We start from the raw sequence: 20,913 nt of genomic DNA, 5'->3' as shown, positions 1-20,913 counted from the left end.
GTCAGCACACACACACACACACATAGACAAATTCCTGGATAATTAAAAGCCATTGAACGCTCTGCGACTCTGAGTAATTATATGGCCTGTGAAGAAGTCTTGATAAGAATTAGAACTGGTTTTGCGGAGCTGGCTAAAATGTTTAACCAACAATAACGCTTTTTAGTAGATTTTGTTAGTTTAGATGTTGGTGATTTTAAGGCTTAATTACACATTTGGCTTGGCGGAAATGCCTGCTAATTACTTAGAGGCTCTAATTAAATTAAAACTCTTTGCATAAAGGGTGCTATAAAATCATGCTAAAGGCTAATGTGCGCCTCTAGCTGAAGACTTTGGGCCACAAAACAGACAATACACATACCATACACAACAAGCGCTGGCAAGCCAGCTTCAATGACATGCCAATTGTTGTGGCTATCAAAAATATTTGTCATTAATTATAAATGTGTTGAAATCGCTGGAAATAACTTAGCATCTTGGCCAGGTATTATTGGGCTTGCTGCTGCAACTTGTTGCGACTTGTTACCACCCTCCTCTACCCATTGAATACCACAGCACTTCGCCAGACAAGTTCAATGATTCTACTGCCAATCCGTGACTCAAATCGCAACTATTGAAATAAAATTAGCTGCAAATGCTCAAATATTTTTATTTCTATATGTCTGTATTTTTATTTATATATATATTTTTTTTGTACTTTTTGGCATGCCTCGTTTCGAGTGTGAAATGCACCTTGACATTTGAGTGTATCGTCTTCGTCTTCTTCTTCTGCGTCTTTTACCATATTTTTACCGATCGCAATACATTTGTTTTGGCCTGGCTAATGCCAGCCAATAGCTTTTGTAAACGATGCATCATTTATGCAGTCAACAAACATAACAAAAGACACCTAACAAATATTTTAATGTTCTTGTGCCCCAGCGATTATTCACTCGATTTATGGCTGGTCTCTCAATTTATATACTCTTGACTTTTTTATACTCTGTGTAAAGAGTTAAACGTGTAAAACGGATGTCATAAAATTGTGCAAATAAAGTTGAAAATGTGTTGGAGGCGATACTATAAAGCTTAAAAAAATACATAAATGATTTATTATTGTTTCTCGATGTCCGTCTGAATACAAAATGTGCAGATGTCGATCTTTACAAGTGTTATTAAAAAGTGTTTCCCACCAGTCGCGTATATTTAATTAAACTTTTGACTTCCCATTTTCCTTCCGGAGTGAATTTTTTGCATAAAATTTAATTGCAGAGAGATTATTGAAGGTTGTACAACTGAACAGTTTACATAACTAAACATTTTCAATGACTGAAGCTGATTTTATGAGCTTGTGTATCCAATTTTCCAAAATTCCATCGAAAACTAGTGTGAAAATTGCCTCAAGCTTTCATTGAGCTTGATTGGTTTTCCCAGAGAAAATCGTCAAACTGCACACAGTAGTCGGGTTCAGCTCTCCAATACATATATATAAAATATATAATCTTTGATCTAGCTACAGAGTATCTCCATATCGAGCACTCCAAAGTCCCTCTTTGACTTTTGAGCGCCGCATATTTATCTTTCTTTTGGGATGAACACACTGCTTAATTGCTGGCTTCTGTTTTTTTTAATTGCAGAGATAAAAAAGTCACACCGAACCAAAACTGAAGCACATCACTGAAAACAGAGGAACAAAGAGGCAGAGACTAAGAAGTGACCCTGGAGTATTTGTGGCACTTTCAGCATGATTCAACTGCAGATAAGATCAGGGGCCAAATGAATCACTTCACTTGACGCAAAGAAAGTGAGCTTCATTCAGAAGTCGAAGTTGGAAGGAACAAGACTCACAAATCGAAAGCACTTATTGAAAATTGCTGAAAAATAAAGTGGAGCTTTTGTCAAGGTGGATGATAATCCTGAACAGAATTAAGAACGGCATGGCACACTTTTGCTGGTATCACAAATTGGTATTTTTGCTGTTGGTAAGTTTACTTAAACTATAGAAATATCTGTATTTTAATAAGGAGTTGAATAGGTTGAATAGATGCACATTAAATTCAGTTTATTCAAGAACTTCAATCAAAATCTGACAGTCAAATTGCCACTCAAAAACAAAAGGTCACAAGTTCAAATCACGCAGTAGCAAATCGTATGCATCATTTTGAGGCTGTTTGGCAACATGCGAAATTGTGCTAAGCATAATACAAGTCAAAACACGCAATTACTCATTTGCATTTTCAGTGGACTTAAAGCTTATTCTCATGCTGATTTATGCAGAAACTTTTAATTATACCCTGAACCCATTAAAAATGGGTATAATAAAGTTGTGCAAACATTTTTTTTGCAAACAGGAGGAAGCATAAAGTGATCAGCATCAAAAGTTGAGTCTATTTGGCCATATCCGTCTGTCTGCCTTTATGGACTACTCGATCCCAGAGTCTATAAGAGCTAAAGACTAAAAATTTTGAATATAAGTACTTGAAAACTTAATCCAGACTAAGTTATTTTCTTCTTATTGATAACTAATAACATAACTCCATTATGCAAATATTTATACAATCAATTTCCGATAGCAATTAAAAAAAACTAATGATATAGCCTTCCAATTTATATATATTGTTGATTGTTAAATTTGGAAGAGAAACACAGATTTTGTTAGATTAAAGCCTATTTTCATATGAAAAACTGAGATCAGCAAAATTGCTAAGTATTTAAAAGTTATCGATCGATCTCGACTATTGCCTGCCTACGTGTTTTATTCTTATGTTAATGACAAGCAAAAACTTCAATTAAAGACATAAACATTGCTGATTGACTTATAAGCTTATAAAGAAAAATTTACATATTTTCTTTGAAAATGATTTCAACTAATTTGGCCTTTCAATCAATAAACTAATAAAGATAATTTCAAAAATGTACCCTGAGATTTATTCCAACTAATTTGGCTTCTCAATCAATAAATTAGTAAACATAATTTGGAATATTTGCCCTGGCAATCAATTCAACTAATTTGACAGCTTATATCAAATTTTTCACAGTCTGTGCCAAAAATGTATTTCACATTTCAACTATCAAATAACTGGCGCTCCGATTTCTACAATTCTTCTATAATTAATTACTGTACATCCTTAATTTGTCAGATGCTAACAGCGCCTAAGCATATATAGTATATATGGTATATAAATGTGCAGAATTGTTAGCAATTCAACTCGTTTTTGTTGGCTTCATATTTGAATTGTCGGCATTGAACTTTAGATAGATGGATGATGTTATGCGAGTTGTCTGACTTTGCGGAATGATTTATTACGCATGGGAATTTCTGTTTATGCGGGAGCACATACATATATATATATAACATATGTGTATGCATATATATAGTTAGTAAAGCCCAACAAATCGATTGGTATTGGCCAACCCTTGAGTTAACGTGACTAACACACAGTCCCCTTTGCAATGGCCATTAAGCCAGCTCATAAAATTGCAGTTAAATTTAAAGTTGTAGTTGCAACTATGCCATGCTCAATCCGTTCAATCCGTTCAATCCGTTCAATCGTTCACTTGGCCAATATGTGAAATAAATGGATTAATTGCTATGGGGGGTAATGGTGTCGGCTTATTGCCTGTGTTTGTTTGAGTGTGTGTGTTTATTGGCCCAAATCATCATCATCATCCACAATGCTGGCGAGTGCATTTTTCTCTTTTTTTATTATTAATTTGTGCCCAGTTGGTTAATGCTAATGTTTTGTTGAGACTGCATTGGACTGGATACTGGCAATAAGCGCTAGCAACAGTAATTGACACAAAAGCGCCAGCTGACTATGATGAAGGTAAACCGAAATAAAGTTGGCTAAAACCAACTTAACAGCCGCAAAAGCCACGTTAAATAATTGCACGCGATTTGCGAGCGGTTATGCGAAACTGAAAACTTTAAATGAAAAACTAAATAAAAAACTCAAAACTGAGAAAAGAAACTGAAAAAAACTGAAAAACTGAGAAACTGAGAAACGGCAGTCGCCGTCGATGACGCTTGCAATTTGCAAATTATGCGCAGCGGGCGGGACTTTGATTGAGGACGGGCGGCTGCAAAGGGTGGAGAAGGCGAGGGGGGGGGGGGGTACATCGCGTGGTGCAGCAACATTCTAAAGTCAACGTCAGCTTTTCTTTCAAATTTAATGAGTGTGTGTCTGTATGTAGTACACATATCTGGACTGGTATGCATATGACGATTACCAGAACTACAACAGAAACTAGCAAGAACATCTATTGACAAGCTCACGAACATCTAATACCCTTACATATATGTATATTATAAATATATATTATAATACCCCTACATATAACATTATAACTGCAATTGCAATATATACACATATAATATTAAGATTTGAATGTTTTTCTCTTAATTTTTTTATTTAATTTGAAATAAAATTCAAAGTGAATAATTAAACAAAAATTTAATGAATTTGAGAATTTTTCGAAAATTTACGATTTGTAAATACAAACAAAAACGAGCTCTATTTTATGTGTTATTCATATTTCGGTGCTTCCGACATTTTTCGGCTTTTGGTTAAATTGCTAAAAAGAAATCGTTTTTGTATCCGGTCCATTCTAATAGTCCGATTCCATTATGCCCAATACTATGCCTCACATTCACATTCACATTCCTAACATTTCGCGATTCCATTATGGGCCTGAATTGTCGTTAACGTTTCAAATAAAGCTGCTGATTGGATTATTTTGATTTGTCTTGCGAAATGTATAATAAAATAACCAGTAAAAATATAACGCAGGCTATAACGACACTTATGCAAATAACGCAATAAACAAGAAACTAATTTAAATAATATAAAGAATATCATTTCTATTTTGCATACAAGAATGTAATAAAAGTTTATAGTGGAATTTGGCTATTAGACTCAATCAGGAAATGTTTTTAAGCTTAAAGTAAATTAAATATAAATATAAATATAATGTCTAAAATATTAAAGTCTCTTTCCTCCCTGCTATACGAAAACTATGTCCATAGTATTATCGCTCTTCATTAATTTATAATTAACTTTAATTTGAAAATCGAATAATATAATTATCTCGAGTCGAAGGCCCAGGTTAGTTAATGCCAAGTCATAATTTGTTAATAAATAAAATAAAAGTATTTTTCAATGGGTTACATGTTTAATGATTCAAATAAGAATACCTCTGAGAGAGTATAATAAAATATGGAATAGTGTAGCAGTGAGGAGTGTTTTAAGTTGTTGTTGTTCTTTGAATGGTGTGTAATTAATAAATGTGTGTTATTATTACAGAGGGAGAGAGGGCGAGAGGGAGACTGATACTGAAATTATAAGTGCAATTGGTGGCATTGAGCGCCCTATAATGTAGTGGGAAGGGAGGAGGGGAGGGGGCCATAGATCGATGCTTTTGATAATGACAAGTCATATGGCAGCCATTTGTGATGCCAGTTGCAAGTGCCGGGTTGCAAGTTGCGGATTGGCAATTGCAACATAAAGCAAAGCACAGCTGAGAAGGCAGCGGGTGGTGGCTGCAATTAAACAATGGCCCCTTGGCAACACAAAACTTGGCTGACACATTCACATTGGGGCAACAACAGTTGCTGTTGCTACTGCAACTGTTGCTGCTGCTGCTGCTGCTGCTGCTGCTCCTTTCAACGCTGGAACGCCCACAACAAATGCTGTGGGCCACAATAGTTACAACCATTACACAGCCTCACAAACTCACTCAACAAATATTCGGGCAGGCCAATTCTTGTTTTTGTTTTTGTTTTCGTTGACCAGACGAATTTGATAAAAAGAAACTTGTGCATTATTATAGACTGGCAACTTTTTCCGCGTTTCTATGCAAATCACTAAACGGTCTGTGTGTGGCCAGTTCGTGTCTTGAGTCATTTGGTTTTATGCAATCGAATCCCGTGTTTTGTTTTTGGTCACATCAATCATGAGGAGACGCCTAATTGATTAGCTCAACTTTTTAGTGTGCAACAAAAACTTAACGCAAATTGAAATTGAAAGCGAAACGCAATTGAATTTGAATAAAATCAAATAACATAAATAAGAAGAAGACGAAGCAGATAAAGGGGAGCAGCATAATAAAATTCCAGAGCACATAAGAGAACTCGTTCACATTTGTATACCCTGTAGCCACTTAAAATAAAGGGTAAGCTTAGGTTAGGCTGAAGTTGTGTAAATCAATGTACCAGGCGGATGAAATTAGCCCTAAACTGATGTGATTTACGTATGTTCTTGATCAAAATTAACAGAAACGAGACGAACACAAAGATAAATAAATAAAAAAAATATGCACAAGCCGAACTCAAAAATTGTAATAATTGGGGACTTTAAATAAAAGCTATCATTTTCAGAAGGTAACTTCATTTTATTCTTTAACTTCTTCCTTTAGCCAAATATCGATAATAAAGAAATAATCCCTCAGTATCAATGGATCATTTGTTGCTATCAATGCCACAATATTAATAATATAACCTTGCAATATGAATCTACCGTTTTACCTAACGGCAAATATTGATGTACCATTTAAATATTAAATTATAGTAAAATCCACAATTTTTATTATATTATCGTTCACTCATGTTTTTTTTATATAAATTGAAAAATCAATGACTTGGTTATAGGGTAACTTCAATTCGAACACTCGCCCGATTAGATCACTCATACTTGTTTTCATTTGTGGATGCTCGTTGCTAATTAAATTTGAAGTTTCTGAAGCGGCACTTGAAAGGCAATTGAGCTGGACTGGAGTACACTGAGAGCGTTCATTAAGGCGTGATTATTGCTTAATTGTTCGATGGATAACAACAACAGGTCTTTTGATTTCGCTAAGGCGGATATATCTCAATGAGTTCCACCCGCCAGCAGCAGCAGCTGAATTTGCTCAAAACGTTTAGAATTTCAAAAGGCCAATTTGAGCGCTCATTTTGATTAGTCGCGCAAAAAAAAAATACATAAAATAAATGTATTTAGAAAAGAAAAGAAGTGTACTTGACACTTCCGCTAAGTTGACAGCCGTGAAAATTGTCAACGCTGTTGTGAAAGGCGCAAACAATCGAATGATAAATGAATGATAATAAAAAAGGGGCGAGCGATAAACGATAAACTGTGAACGTTTGCCAGCTAAGTGCAAAAGAATGTCTAACAGGATTAGCATTCACAGCGCTGATAAATCAATCAAGATTAAGCCTTAATAATTGCTCCGTCTATTTTTGGCTGCCAAACGCAGTTTTTCATTCATTAAAGAACGCGGCAAAGGTGGTGGCACTGACCACTCGGTTCAAGTAACTTGCCACAATGGAAAGGAATGTCGCAACAACAACAAGTTGTCTTTCTAGCATTCTTTTTTTTAGAACGTACATATCACAGCAGGGGGGTAACCAAATATATGTGACATTATACTTATACATAGTATTTTTTTGATAGCCCTTCTGGGTGCATTGTTCTAAGCGTGGTCGCATTGTTATTAACTTGGTTGGCGATTTGTGTGTCAATGTTAAATGCTCAGCTGGGCTGTTACTTCTGCAATTTTAGACATAAAAGGCAAGGCGAGCCGGCTCACTGGTGACTAACCACGCCACGCCGACTGTTAACTTGGCTATAAGTAAGTGGCTAACTGACTAACTGGCCAGTCGCCCATTTTGCTGCTTGCGCCTGTGCCTGCGCCTTACTCTGTAATTTTAGCATATGTGCGAAGGTGTTTTTGTTGCTGCCAACAATTGTTAGATTGAATCGCTTAAATATGATCTACAAATGTTAAAGCTTAAAACAATAACAACAAAAATAGCGACAGGCGACAGTCGCCAAGCAATCGGCGCCCACTCAACTCCAATTGTTGTTTTAGTTGTTGTTGCACATCGCTGCGCTGTCAAGCTGTTTGCATTTATGCTCGAAAAGCTGCCGGATGTTGTTGTTGCTGCTGTCGCCTATTTATTTTATATACATATACCATTTTTTTTATATATAATTATGTTATTATATTATAAATTGATCTGCATGCAGAAAAAAAATATATGTATAATATATATATATATATATATATATATATATGTATATCGAAATTGTTTATGGTTTTTTTTACTGCTATTTTCAATTTCAATTTACGCCTTTCCATTCGCTTTGGCTTTTTATTTTTATTAGCCATAGAAGTGTTTTATGTGGTTTATCTCGATTACAATTAGTAATGCTGATTTTGCAAAATGCAATAAATATATTGTTTTTGTGTTGTTTTTTTTGTGTGCCAATCTGTGCAGGGCAAGTTCGTGTCCTAAGTCTTTTGTTTATTTTTTTTCGAGGCGTTTCGAGTTAAAGAGGGGCGTTACTTTTGCTTAGCATTGATTTGATTTATGCCTAGCACACATTGAAAACACATTGAATAGGGAAGGTCAATGCTAGATTGTTAAATTTGCTCAGAAATTGAATAATTATGAGCTAATAACTTTCGCTTTGCATATCTGACACAACTTTATTCTGTATCCTTAGCAACCAGTTTCACGTTGTCATCATTTTGCGGAATGAAAGTCTATTTTTAGTCAGACTCTGAAGATGAGTCAGGCTTCTTTTGTAATTAACTCTACTTTTAATGCATTTAGCGAATGAATTAATTTAAGAGCTTTTTAAGAAAGAAAGTGAGTTTTTTCTGATAATGTCGGAATGAGGGCATTAATTAAATATGTTATGCAATAATATACTTAAGAGCTACAAGAGAACTTTAAGATACAGATATTTTTCATAATTTAAATAAACATGGAGTTTAATGTATTCAGCAGCATTATCTGCCACTTAGCACCCACTTCAACATAGCAGCATTTGTCAGTTAATTATGACACTGACAAGGTTCGAAACATGCAACACACTCCACAAGAGGCACAAGCCTCACTTCAAAAGCAGCCGCTGCATTCCAACGATGTCTTAATAGACCCAATACAATATTATTCAAATGTCATTTAGTTAACTGCCGAGCATGACTTATGCATATCGAGAATTGCCATGAAGATATTGCTGCGAAAACGAATAATGATTCAATTACGCAAATTCATTAAAATAGATATGCGCGCCGATAAGCTGTACACTCAGAGAAATTATATAGTCGATTAAGTGCAAACGAATATAGGTTTGTTCCGGGATAAGTTAAGATTTGACTTGATGGAAAATCCTACATCAGAAAACTAAGAAGTTTTCAAAATCCAGAAAAAAACTGATTGTGAGATCGGGGTACGAAATAAATCTCTTGCAATAAGATAATTATTTATTTGATTATATCAAATAGGTGCTTTTGTCAATTCGTGACATCAATTGCATTCTGCTTGCACTTAAATTTAGAACAGCGTTTTCGCTGAGTGTGCTTATATTGTAAATGCATCATTTGCTACATTTGCATAAAAATCGCATTGAGGGATAATATTTGCCAGGCATTTGACACGAACACAAGCTTAATCATTTTCATTCTGTACATTTCAGATGTTGTGCTGCAACTTTACGCGGCCAGCCCCTGTTCCTGCCCCAGCACCCGCTCCCGCTCGACAGAGTGAGCTCATTGCGGGCAATGAGTTTCTCAAACTGTTTCTGGACCATGACGAACAACAGCGCAGCCTGCACAGCGATGAGGAATACGATCTGGTTCGACCCGGTTCCGGTCGGGCACGCAGTCTGGAGCACAAGACCCGTTATCGCAATGCGAACGGACAACTGCAGATGGATGCGGAGGAGGGCAAACAGGTGGTCAAGCTGGTCACAACGGGCAGCAAAATTGTCTTTCTCGAGGATGCACCCAGATCGGCCACAAAGCCCAAGGCCAGCAGCGATGAGGTCAAGGTTGTGGCAGTTAGCGTCAGTTCATCCAGTCGGCGTGGCAATCGCATTAGTCGCACCCAGGCACCGGCTTTTAAGAGCATAGCTCACCGAAGCAGTGCACCCAGTGCAGCTGGCCGAGATTTCGTCAATCGTTCGCACAAAAGTGAACTCTCCATTGAGGAGACGGAGCCACGCCTCGCTGCCGATACAATGGATGTGGACGGTGATTCCGTGAATAGTGCCTCGAATATACAAAATGTATTGGCGGCGCCACTGCTCGCCGCAGCTGCCTCCAGTCGTTCCAGCTCGGTGGCGCCTCGACGAGCTAGCGGCGCTGGCGGAGCAGCAACAGCGACAACGTCATCGCCAACTGCGAACGACACTCATGAGAGCGATGACAAATTGCTGCCATTCCAAACGGTCATCTATCACGACACCAAGTCCGGCCATGGCCCCCAGTCAAGATCAATATCCTACAGTTCCATATCACAGAATGTGGATGATTGGCATCCATCATCTGCGGATGACATCCTCGCCGAGGCACAACGCAATGTCAGTGATAGTTTAAAGCCCATGGCTCGAATTGCGTCGGAGCCATCAAAATTCTATTCGATACCATCGAAAATGTACAGTGTGCCCTCGAAATACTATTCGGAGCCGGCGAAGGTCTACTCCGAGCCAGCAAAAATGTATGGCCAGGTGGAGAAAGTGTATTCGGAGCCATCGAAAGTGTATGGGCAACCCTCGAAATTTTATTCGGAGCCAGCGAAAGTTTATTCGCAGCCCGCTAAGGTTTATGGTGAGCCAGCAAAGACCTACTGGCCAACTGGCACTGGTTTTGGACACAGTCCGCTCAGCACGACCAGTTCACCCACAACAACAACAACAACAATAAAAACAACAACGGCCGCAATTGTGGCAGCAACAACAGCAGCGGCAGCAACAGCAGCAACAACTGTGCCACCGGGCTCTGCCCCAAGCACCTTTTTGCCCTCGCGTCGACCAGCAATTGTGTCGCGGATTGCATTCGGTGAGGCTCAAACCACAACAACAACAACAACAACAGCAGCAACAACAACAGCAGCAGCGGCCACAGCAACAACAACAACAGGAAAGACAACAAGCAGATCCATGGCAAGCCAAACAGTAACAACCAGCAGGCCAAGCACTTGGCAGCAACATTATCATAACGCTCATAATCATCGTTTGCAACAACAACAACATCAACATCAGCAACAACAACAACAGCGTCGCGTACTCTTCAATTTGGATAAATTACCTTATGATTTATTGAATGCACCGCAGCCAATTTTATCAAAGAGTCCAAGTCCAAGCGACTACCAGCAGCAACATCATCGTCCATGTTGGGAGCAACAACAACAGCAACGGCAGCATTCATCACTGTCGCTTCAACATTCTAATCAAAATGCCAAAGGATTGCCCAACAACCGAGGTGAGTCTTTGCCCAAACAAAAAACAACCAAGAGAAGAAAAATCAACACACAAATTACACTGTACTACAAAGTTATAGGCTTTTGCGCCTTGGTAAACAACACTCTTTAAGTGGGCGTCTCTCAAATTATGAAGCTCTAATTGCAGACCCTGCAATTTAACCCAATCTATCAGACTGGCACAGTGCACTGCAATTAGTTAGAGAAGAGGCAGCGCACACTTCACTCATCATGAATTTATCAAATGCTTCTCGCTTGGCATCTGTAATTAAAGACAACTTAACGCTAGCCACAAGTTGCCTGAAAAGTTGCAAGTCCAAACTTGAACTCATCAAATGCTTCTCGGTTGTTGTCACAATTAGTGGGAATCTGTAGTTAAAGGCAAGTTAACTCTAGCTTAAAGTTAGCTGAAAAAGTGGAAAGACTAATCTTGAACTTATCACTTGCTTCTCGCTGCTGTCAAATCAATGCGGTTTGGCTTGCACTTAAAGTGTAAGACTTTAATTAAAGAAATCAGCAGAGAGAGTTATGAATTGCTTCTTGTTGCTGGCATATCTTGCAGTTTTGCATTTCATCATCTTTATATATTAATCTAATTAAAGCTGACTTAAGTTGTAAATTGCTGGACTTAAATTGTAAATCTTTAATTACAGATAACAGCAGAGCGGAGTTTTAATGTTCTTTATCTTTAATTTATTAATTTATGCTTTCTTCAGACTTATTTACTAATCAAATGATTTTCGCCTGTAATTAAATAAAACTTAGCTTTAGTTTTAAGACTGCTGAAAAGTTGAATTCATTATATGATTCTCGCTTGCTGTCAAATCAATGTAGTTTGGCTTGGACTTAAGTTCTAAATCTGTAATTAAAGATAGTTGGTAAATATACTTTCAACTTTCATTATCTTTAATTAACTCGCTTCTTGTTGCTGGCAGATCTAAGCTAACTAATACTGAGATAATCAAACGGAGCTTTCTCTTTATTTGACTCTTTCTGTCTGTGCTCATTTTAATTGGGTTTTGGGGTGGAATTAAGGGCAAGCTGGCTTAAGTCTGTATTTAGGTCTGCAGCACAGTGTAATAAGCCGAGACAATATACACTTAACTTGGCTAATCTCCAAACTTATCATAGGCTACTCTCAGCTAGAGATTTCAGTTGCATTCAAGTTATGAAACTATAATCTAGTAACTGCAACTTTAGGCTTGTAACTACAAGAAAAAACTGCACTTAAGAAAAAAAATCGCTGAGAAAAGCTGAGCCATTCAATTTGATAACTTGTTCCTGAATTTTAGAATGAATAAGTTCCAAAGAGGATTTTTTGCACTTCTCCTTTTTTAAATTCATTTCTTAATAGCGGAAAATATTGCTAGAAATTTAAAAGCAAAATATTATATTATCTCAGTGGGATTTTTTCTTAGTGTATAGCAACTTTTAGCTTGCAACTGGAAGACAAAACTAGCAACGACAACGCACTCTCAACTTAAAAAAATCTTGAACTTATCAAATACTTCTCTCTCTCTCTCTCTCTTTCTGTTCTCTCTTCTCTCTTGTAATAGATCTAGTCAAGTGTGTTTCCAAATTTGCACACCACCAACAACAGCAACAGCAACAACAACAACAACAACAGCATCAACATCATTATCATGGATCGCCAGCAACAGCATCCGGCAATAGCGCCTATTCATACAGTTCCAGCTCGAGCAGCTCATCATCCTCGTCCTCTGCTGCGGCTGCTGCGGCTACTGCTGTTGGTGGTGCCTCCTCCTCAGCCATATTGCCACACTTTACAACTGAACGCGCCGAGCTATATACACCGACCCCCGAGCAGAATTACGAAATTGAAGAGTCCGTAAGTGTGATGACAAACGGACGAGCCCATGGACTGCAGCAGCAGCAGGGTGTTGGTGCAGCAGCAGCATTGGTCACAGCAACAACGCCAGCCAGTCCAGCGACTACAACAACTGCAACAGCCACAACAACAACAATGCAACGTGGTCGTAATCGTGGCATAGACCGGGGACGTGGCTCGGTGGTTTACAGCGGCAAAGCAAATGCCAACGACTATGATGATGACGATGATGAAGACGACTCTGCTGCTGCTGTTGTTACAGGTCGTGGTGGCTCCACTGCTGCTTCTGCTTCTGCTGCTGCTGATGAGTCAGATGAGGAGGATAAGGTCGCCTATGTGGTGGAGGGACGCAACTATCGCAAATATCGCGTGGAGGAGAAAACCGATGACGGGTTCATCGTTGGCGAATATGGCGTTGTCGATCACAACGATGGCAATTTGAGTGGAGTGCGTTACACAGCCGATTCGACCATTGATCGCAGTTTGATACAAAAGGCGTTGTTGGCATTTCTGAAGCTCAAGTAGTTGCCCCGTTGCCTAGTTGCCCAGTTGCAGAGTCACCAGCTGCCCCAAGACAGAGCTTGGCCCAGCTGCAGCTTGCCCCAGCTGCTTGCCACACAGCTGCAGCGGCAAACAATTTATTTCATACACACATGTGATCCAAGTCGTATTGTAGTTAGCCTAGCTTAAATTAAATATTAACTAGCCTTCATTCCATTTGCAAAACTTCACAAATGACACCAGCTGAAAACTGACATTGCACCAAGAGATTAATCATTCGAGAATGCAAATGAAAAGGCAAAAAAAATATTCAAAGCAAGTGAAGCGTTTTTTTTTTTTTGATTTGTGCTTTCAGAGAAACTGTCAGCTTAAACTGATATCGTTTTCCCGTAATTAATCGCACAACCTGTGCTGACATGCTGAAAGACTTATGGAATTAGTCGAGCTGAAAACCTGAATTGATATCTTTTGACACTTATGAACTTTCAGCAGTTAGTCATCGGCAAGCGGAAGGCAACAACTTGCTTCCACAAAGCTCGCAGGAAGATGGCAAGCGGCTTTCATTTGCTTGCATAGTATTATTAAAGTTCTAAGCTTTTCGTAGAAGCTTTCGCAAGCTCCTATTTAACAGTTGATTAACATTTGACAGGCAATTTTAGTTTTCAGCTAATGTCATTTAGAGTTGAGTTGAGTTAAGTACTCATAGTTAGATTGTCCACCCACGGCCACAAAACTATTTCTATCCTACTTTAATCCTAATCTGTGTGTGTGTGTGCGTGTGTGTGTATTGTGTGTGTGTATGCGTGTGTCTGTGTTTGTATGCTTAAACGAATTTGTTTTAATGTTTAGTTAATGTTTTAATTAATTTATTGTAGTTGTTGGTATTGTAATTTAATATATAAACTAATTTAAATTATAAACTTAACTGAAATGAGCAGCAAAATTTTTACCTAGCAACTTGCCATAATTTACTCATACAAACAAACTTGGCCAAGTTAAATCCATATTTTTGTTTGTTTTTCTTTTTGGCCCAAAAGCACGTAGGCACCATAAATGCATAAATTCCTATCCTAATTAGAGACTAAGTGAACTTGTAATGTGAATATATACAACAACAACAAAAAGTGACAAATCGAGTAAATTAATAATAAAAAATAACTGAACTAAACTGAAAACTAGTCGCAATAATAAATGAAAGGGGCAAAACTGAAAAAAGGCAAGCTGGCAAACTGGTAACCCAATGTAAATAGCCACTTAAAATTGATTAAAAACATGCCAGCAAGGGGGCCCATCTGGTAACTGACACTCACGACAATATCATTAAACTTTAATTGATATCAACAAGTGGCACAAAGGGATGCACAAACAACAACAATGGGAAAGAGAATGAGAATAAAAATGTGATTGTGGAGACAGTGAAATGCGGAAACAGGAGAACAAAAGTCTGTCTGAGTCGGAGTCTGAATCTGAGTCGAGACTTTTGTTGCATTGACATTGTCGTAGAGAGAGAGAAGCATTTGGTCAGTCAATTAAGGGCCACGACTAAAATGTGCTCGTTAACTGATCTGTAATGATGATGATATTGACTATCATTATGATGTTGCTGGTAATAAATGCAGGGCAGCAGAGGATCTCCTCCTCAGCTAAAACTGTAAAAATACAATCTGAAGGTCGTCTGGAACGACCTTGCTTGCGGTCGGAGCATATTTGGCGTCTGCGTGTCGTCATTTGGTTTTTATTGCATCCGAATGGAGATTGGGGAATGGGTAATGGGGAATGGGTATTGGGGCATTGGGAATTGGGTATTGCCACAAAGCACAACAGTTTCCACCACTGATTGCATGCGCCAAGCGAACCGATGCGCTATTTATAAATAAGTATGGCCCAAGTGGAGCTGAAGACCAGCTTTGGTATGTCATCTTATCGTTGGCCAGCAATCAGAAGCACCCAATGCTCCAGCAATATTAACCAGTGTGTGTGTAAAATACTGCTGGGCCCATAAACTTGGCCAAAAGAGAATGTGCCGCATTCAGATCTTAATGCGAAAATGCCTGGCCAGACACTGAAACGAAGGCAGAACTCAGAGGAGTTAAAATGGTGCTGCTGATGCTGTGGCAGATGCTGTTGTTGCTGTTGCTGTTGTTGTTGTTGTTGTTGTTGTTGCCGTGCCCTCTGCGGTCAGCTGCCTGATGGACATCTAGAAAGGAACTGGTTATAGTTATATACCGTTGCAGCTACACTTGCAGAAATAATTAGCGCATTTCCATCAAGCTTAAATTTGTATAGACCAGAATAAAATTTTAAAATCATAATTCTTTATAATTTCTCAATGATGGACACATTAAAAGGAACTGGTTATATTAACATACTGTTGCAGCTACACTTGCAAAAATAATTTGAGAGTTTCTTATTTAAATCAAGTATGAAACGTTGTTTAGCTTTCAATTTTCTTGAGCAGGTAACAATTTAATTATTAATAATTTTGTGTAAATTCGAAATAATTATGTTTGCTTTTCTAGGATTAGTTAAAACAATGCAGCCATAATAATTGTTGTAGTCAAAAGTAGCAGCTAAAAATCATTAAATTGTTCAGTCTGCATAAAAGTCAGTTTACGACTAGAGGAATACTGAAATATATCTGTATACAAATACCGTATATATTTGAATTTTATATAAAGTTTTAAAATAGCTGCTATACTCCCTGTTATTTTCTGAGTGCATAATCCGAAAAGTGGCAATTACTGCCTCTGTTGCCCTCCTACTTCTGATGCTTGGCAGGCAAAACGGTTCTCGGCTGCACAAAATTATTTACAGAACAGTGCCTTTGAGGTGTCTGTGGCATGATGAACGTTGAGCGAACACGTTCGCCTCGGGTCAGGAATATAGTAAACTATCTTGTATAGATCTAGTGGGGATCTGCGTGTTGGGGCGTGCGGCAGTGCGTGTCGACCATAAATTTGAAAAGTACACGATTGTTTTGTGGCTGCCACAAGTTGACAGGTTGACCGACGCCCGCACGTCCTTTTTAGTCTCTTTTTAATGTGTGTGGGCGTGGCGCGTGGATTGCCATTCTGACAGCTTTTCCTTGGCTTTATTAAACTCAGATAAACTTCAGCTTCAGCTTCAGTTTCAGTTACAGCTGCATCTTCAACTTCACCTGCATTTTGCCTTGAGTTCTTAACAATGTTGCATTTGTAATTTGTTCCTGTTACAAGTGTCCTGATTGCCTCTGTGTTTCTTAACTGCATTTTTATTCATTTTTCATCATTTATGAGCAGTTTTATTCAATGCACCAGTCTTTTCGCATGATCGATCGTCCCGTAGATATTAATGACATGACATTATAATTGACCGATTTGTCATTATAATTAGTGAACATGCGCTGCAGGCGCGCAACCGTATTTTATTCTAGCCAACTGTGGCCATAAAGCAATTCCAATAATTTATGTATATGTCCAGTGACTATTTATAGAAAGGATGATGCGATGATGCATTGATGGAGGGATACAATTTAAAAATTTGCCACAACGTTGTTAATAAAAATGTTTTTAATATTCTTTCAAAATGCCACAACATTGTAATAGCTCTTATATTGAGAAAAGTGTCTGCTATAAATATATAAAACTAATATCTTAATACCTTCATTTAAATTGTAGGCGGTAACGAACATGAGTAATAAAATATTTATGACTTTTATAAGTGATTCTCTTGAGAAAGCTATTTTCGAACTTTTTTAAAAGTCAGACGAATAAGTTATTTGTAAAAGATATTTGTCAATAATCCCCGAGGGATCTCGATACATAATTTCTTTAATACTAACTAGTACCATTACTAAAAAGATGTACACTTCATCAGAACTTAAATATTTAGTGATTTTAAGCTCATATTGCTGACCAAAATCATAGCTTTGAGAGTAGATGTACCGCCATCTATTGTTAGTTAGCGAAACTTTTCATATTATAATTTTGAACCTTAAGGTATGCAATAGTTTTGTTTGACTCACTTCAGTCAATGGTTGTCAAACTTGCATTTTTGTTGACAGAATCACCAACACTTTGAAACTTACAGATTATGCTATATGATTAGAAATATTTCATATAAAATTAATTATTTCTCCATATTAAGTAGTTAGTTAAATTATATTATATATACTATATGTCTTTGTTGTGTTTGAAGAGACGTTTTTAATATACAAAAATTCAGTTGGTTGGAATTCATTCTCTCAAAAAGCCTTGATTAATTATATTACAATATTGTCTGGGGCTTCAATAAGCAATACAAAATATTAAAACTTTAAAATGATTTACAGACAGAATCAAGCTTCAACTTTTTGTAGGTGGCTGTTTTGCATTCTTCAATCTGCTGACATTTTTTCTTTACATCTGAGAATCCATACATTTTATGGAAATAAATTCTGAAAATACCCACTTCCATTTTCAATATTTATAGTTAATTTGAACAATTTTGAAAGAGAGACTCGTTGGCACCAGTTAATCCCTGTAAAATCCACAATCGCATTAGCTGCCCTCCATTCTTCACTTTCCAAGGAAGACGAGGCAACGCACTTAAATCGAACCGGAAATGCCAACTAAAATAACCAAAAGTCATGAATCAACCAAAAAGTTAATTCAAGAAAAAAATATCTCAAGTCGCAACACGGGACACATAAGTAAACAACAAAAAAAAATCCAAAAAATAATGCAAATCATTGCATTGAGCACTCGCAAATATATGGAGCACAACTAATTGTGGGCAGAGTGAGTGAGAGATATAGAGAGAGTGCGACAGAGAGAGAGAGAAAGAGAGAGAGAGAGTGAGCAATTAGCAGGAAATATATTTAAGACTCAACACTTTACTAATCTGCAAGTGTCAAGCGGTGGAAGCCTGCCGCCAGGAGACAATCACAATGCTGGCAAAAGGAGTTGACGCAGGCAGACCGTCAGACAGTCAGACTGACAGACTGCCAGGCCAGACCAGGCCAGAGCGAGGGTTGGTTGAAGTGTGCGTTCCAAGTAACAAAGAAGAAGAAGAGAATTTCGAAGCACCAGCATCAAGAATTCACTTGAACTGCCGCAAAGGGGTTGACTCAGACAGGGGAGAGGAATGATTATGATGCTGATGATGATGTTGATCTTGATGATGATGATGACAACAGGTCCTTGGCTCTCAACAATGTGTGTGTGTGCGTGTGTGTGTGTATTTCTTGAGCTATGCTTTTGTGTGTGCTACCTTTTTTCGCATAATGAAATATAAGTACTCCCAAAAGACGTTTGATATCAAAGGACATTCGATCGGGCATGCAACATGCGCTCATTGTCAGACATCATTCTACATTCTACATTATACATTCTACATCTTCTTCTTATTGTTGTTGTAGTTGTCATTTGTGTTAAGCGTTTTCTCTCGTATTTATGCCAAAGATTACATGTTGATCTCGCATATCTTTCATCTTGACGCTAAATTGGAGCCGCATCCTTCCCACGTCGCTGTCATTCGATACTGCGACCAAGCTGCGAATTGTAGAAATTTCAAATCAAAATGCCGTCAGTCAGTCAGAACAGCAGTTGGGCAGCGAAAGTCATGACAGTGCATTAATTAAACTCATCTAAAAACTAGACAAATAATTTATTAATTCATTCATTCACAGAGTGTTGCACATGAATAGATCTTAACTCAAATATAGATAAGGCTGTTGACAAGTTTTTCTGCGCTTCTTTGGTAGTCCTGGCAAATTGTGGTCTATTGTGCCCACGCCTGATCTTGAATTGCTGATAAGCCATGCCCAGAATTCATCCATTCATCGACATCAGGCAGTTAGCGCTCTTGATGAGGGTCTCATCGCATCATAATTGAAACAAAAAACACAAGGCACAACTTCTTTCTTAGCCACTACGAAGATAACATACCCTTACATTTCGGAGCAAACTATAAATTTAAAAAATGTACAAATTGACCATTTTTGAGAGAAACCCAACAACAGATATCTGAATCAAACATTCTAGATTTCTAGTTTTTGGTTAGGTTATATATTTCTTTAACCAAACAAGTCTTTTATGCAATACTCAACTCATCTTTCGACGGATAATTATTATGTTAGTTTTATAACGTAGTGATCAGTTCTGGCCAATTCTCACATCTAGTTTTATAACTGAGAGCCGATTTTTCGTCTGTTGCTGATCGAAAATTTATATAATTAAATATTTGCTTCACCACGAAATGACAATACCCTCTTGCAAGGGTATAAGAAACATATTGCGCATGCAGTCTCCAATTCCAACTATTATTCAAGATTCGATCGCAGCTCCCTAGAAATTGAAATCGAAGCGAAAACCCTTTTTTTTGCCAACCTGTATCTTCAACCAATTCCTTTCTTCTTTCATATTTTTAAGCTGAAAAGAACATTTCGTGGAAGTTAATTCTTATATACAATATTTTTGCTATTTATTCAAAAACTCAAACTAGACCTCAACGTGGTCTTATTGTTTGATATCATGGAAAATCTCCCGCATGATTAAACCACTTGTTTTTCAACCCCATTTCAGTTCGATTTAATAGTCCCTTTGCCTTTTTTTTTGTGGGGCCAACTCAAGTGTGGAATCAATTGTTATATTGAGTTAGCAGCTAGCAGTTAGCAGTTTGAGATTAGCGCATCAGGTGCCGTAACTTTATTGTCTAGGATAATGTGCCTTGAATTGCTTTTCGATTCAAGTATTCAATTTCAATCAGCCATGTATCCTTGAGTGGAAGCTTACATTGGCATTGGCATTGGCCTTCCCACGGCCACATTATTGTTTCTCATGATGATGTGTATCAAAAGAGATCTAAGGGTATGTAAGGTTAATGATCTAACTCAAATAGAGTGCGTTGAACTCGAGTAAAATGCTCAATTATTACAACTTTGTTGGGGAATGTTAATTGCAATGTATAATTTGAACAAGAACTAGAATTAAGCATAATTGTATTAGTTAAGTTGTTTGGTTTATCAAAGTACAAAATAAATTATGACAGATAAATCTATTACCGATTTGTTAATCTATTTCAATTAAATTTATAGGTATATATAAAAGGAGTTTTATTTAAGGAGTCTTGAACTATAAGAATGGTAAATTTCAGCATTCATTAATCAGTTAAATTAAATGTTATAACAAAGAACAAGATAAGCTAGTGATGAGAAATCTACTATCGATGACTCTTGGACTATAAATGTAGAATGCTCAGCTTTAACTGGCTAACAGATTATTTACATTGATAAAACAGCTCTCTAGAACAACGAACTAAGGTGTGTCTTTATTTTTTAAAGACTCTGTATTACCTTTTG

General features: G+C 37.5%; 1 protein-coding gene across 1 annotated transcript; it reads left to right on the top strand.

Moving 5' to 3' along the window:
• Positions 1 to 1,678: 1,678 nt before the first annotated feature.
• On the top strand, positions 1,679 to 13,918 carry LOC6569836 (mucin-5AC). Its single transcript, XM_032741707.2, has 3 exons — positions 1,679 to 1,961; positions 9,462 to 11,247; positions 12,802 to 13,918. The coding sequence occupies exons 1-3, from the start codon at positions 1,887 to 1,889 to the stop codon at positions 13,617 to 13,619; spliced, it is 2,679 nt and encodes an 892-aa protein (XP_032597598.1). The 5' UTR covers positions 1,679 to 1,886; the 3' UTR covers positions 13,620 to 13,918.
• Positions 13,919 to 20,913: the final 6,995 nt, after the last annotated feature.

The sequence above is a fragment of the Drosophila grimshawi genome, unplaced genomic scaffold, assembly GCF_018153295.1.
Source record: "Drosophila grimshawi isolate 15287-2541.00 unplaced genomic scaffold, ASM1815329v1 contig_311, whole genome shotgun sequence".
Classification (NCBI taxonomy): domain Eukaryota; kingdom Metazoa; phylum Arthropoda; class Insecta; order Diptera; family Drosophilidae; genus Drosophila; species Drosophila grimshawi.
This window is presented reverse-complemented; position numbering and strand designations above follow the sequence as displayed.

Excerpts from the sequence above, each read along its gene's own strand:
- LOC6569836 (XM_032741707.2), top strand. The coding sequence starts at position 1,887 with ATGATAATCCTGAACAGAATTAAGAACGGCATGGCACACTTTTGCTGG. Across the intron at positions 1,962-9,461 it reads AATTGGTATTTTTGCTGTTG|ATGTTGTGCTGCAACTTTAC; the intron begins GTAAGTTTACTT and ends TGTACATTTCAG. Across the intron at positions 11,248-12,801 it reads AGGATTGCCCAACAACCGAG|ATCTAGTCAAGTGTGTTTCC; the intron begins GTGAGTCTTTGC and ends CTCTTGTAATAG.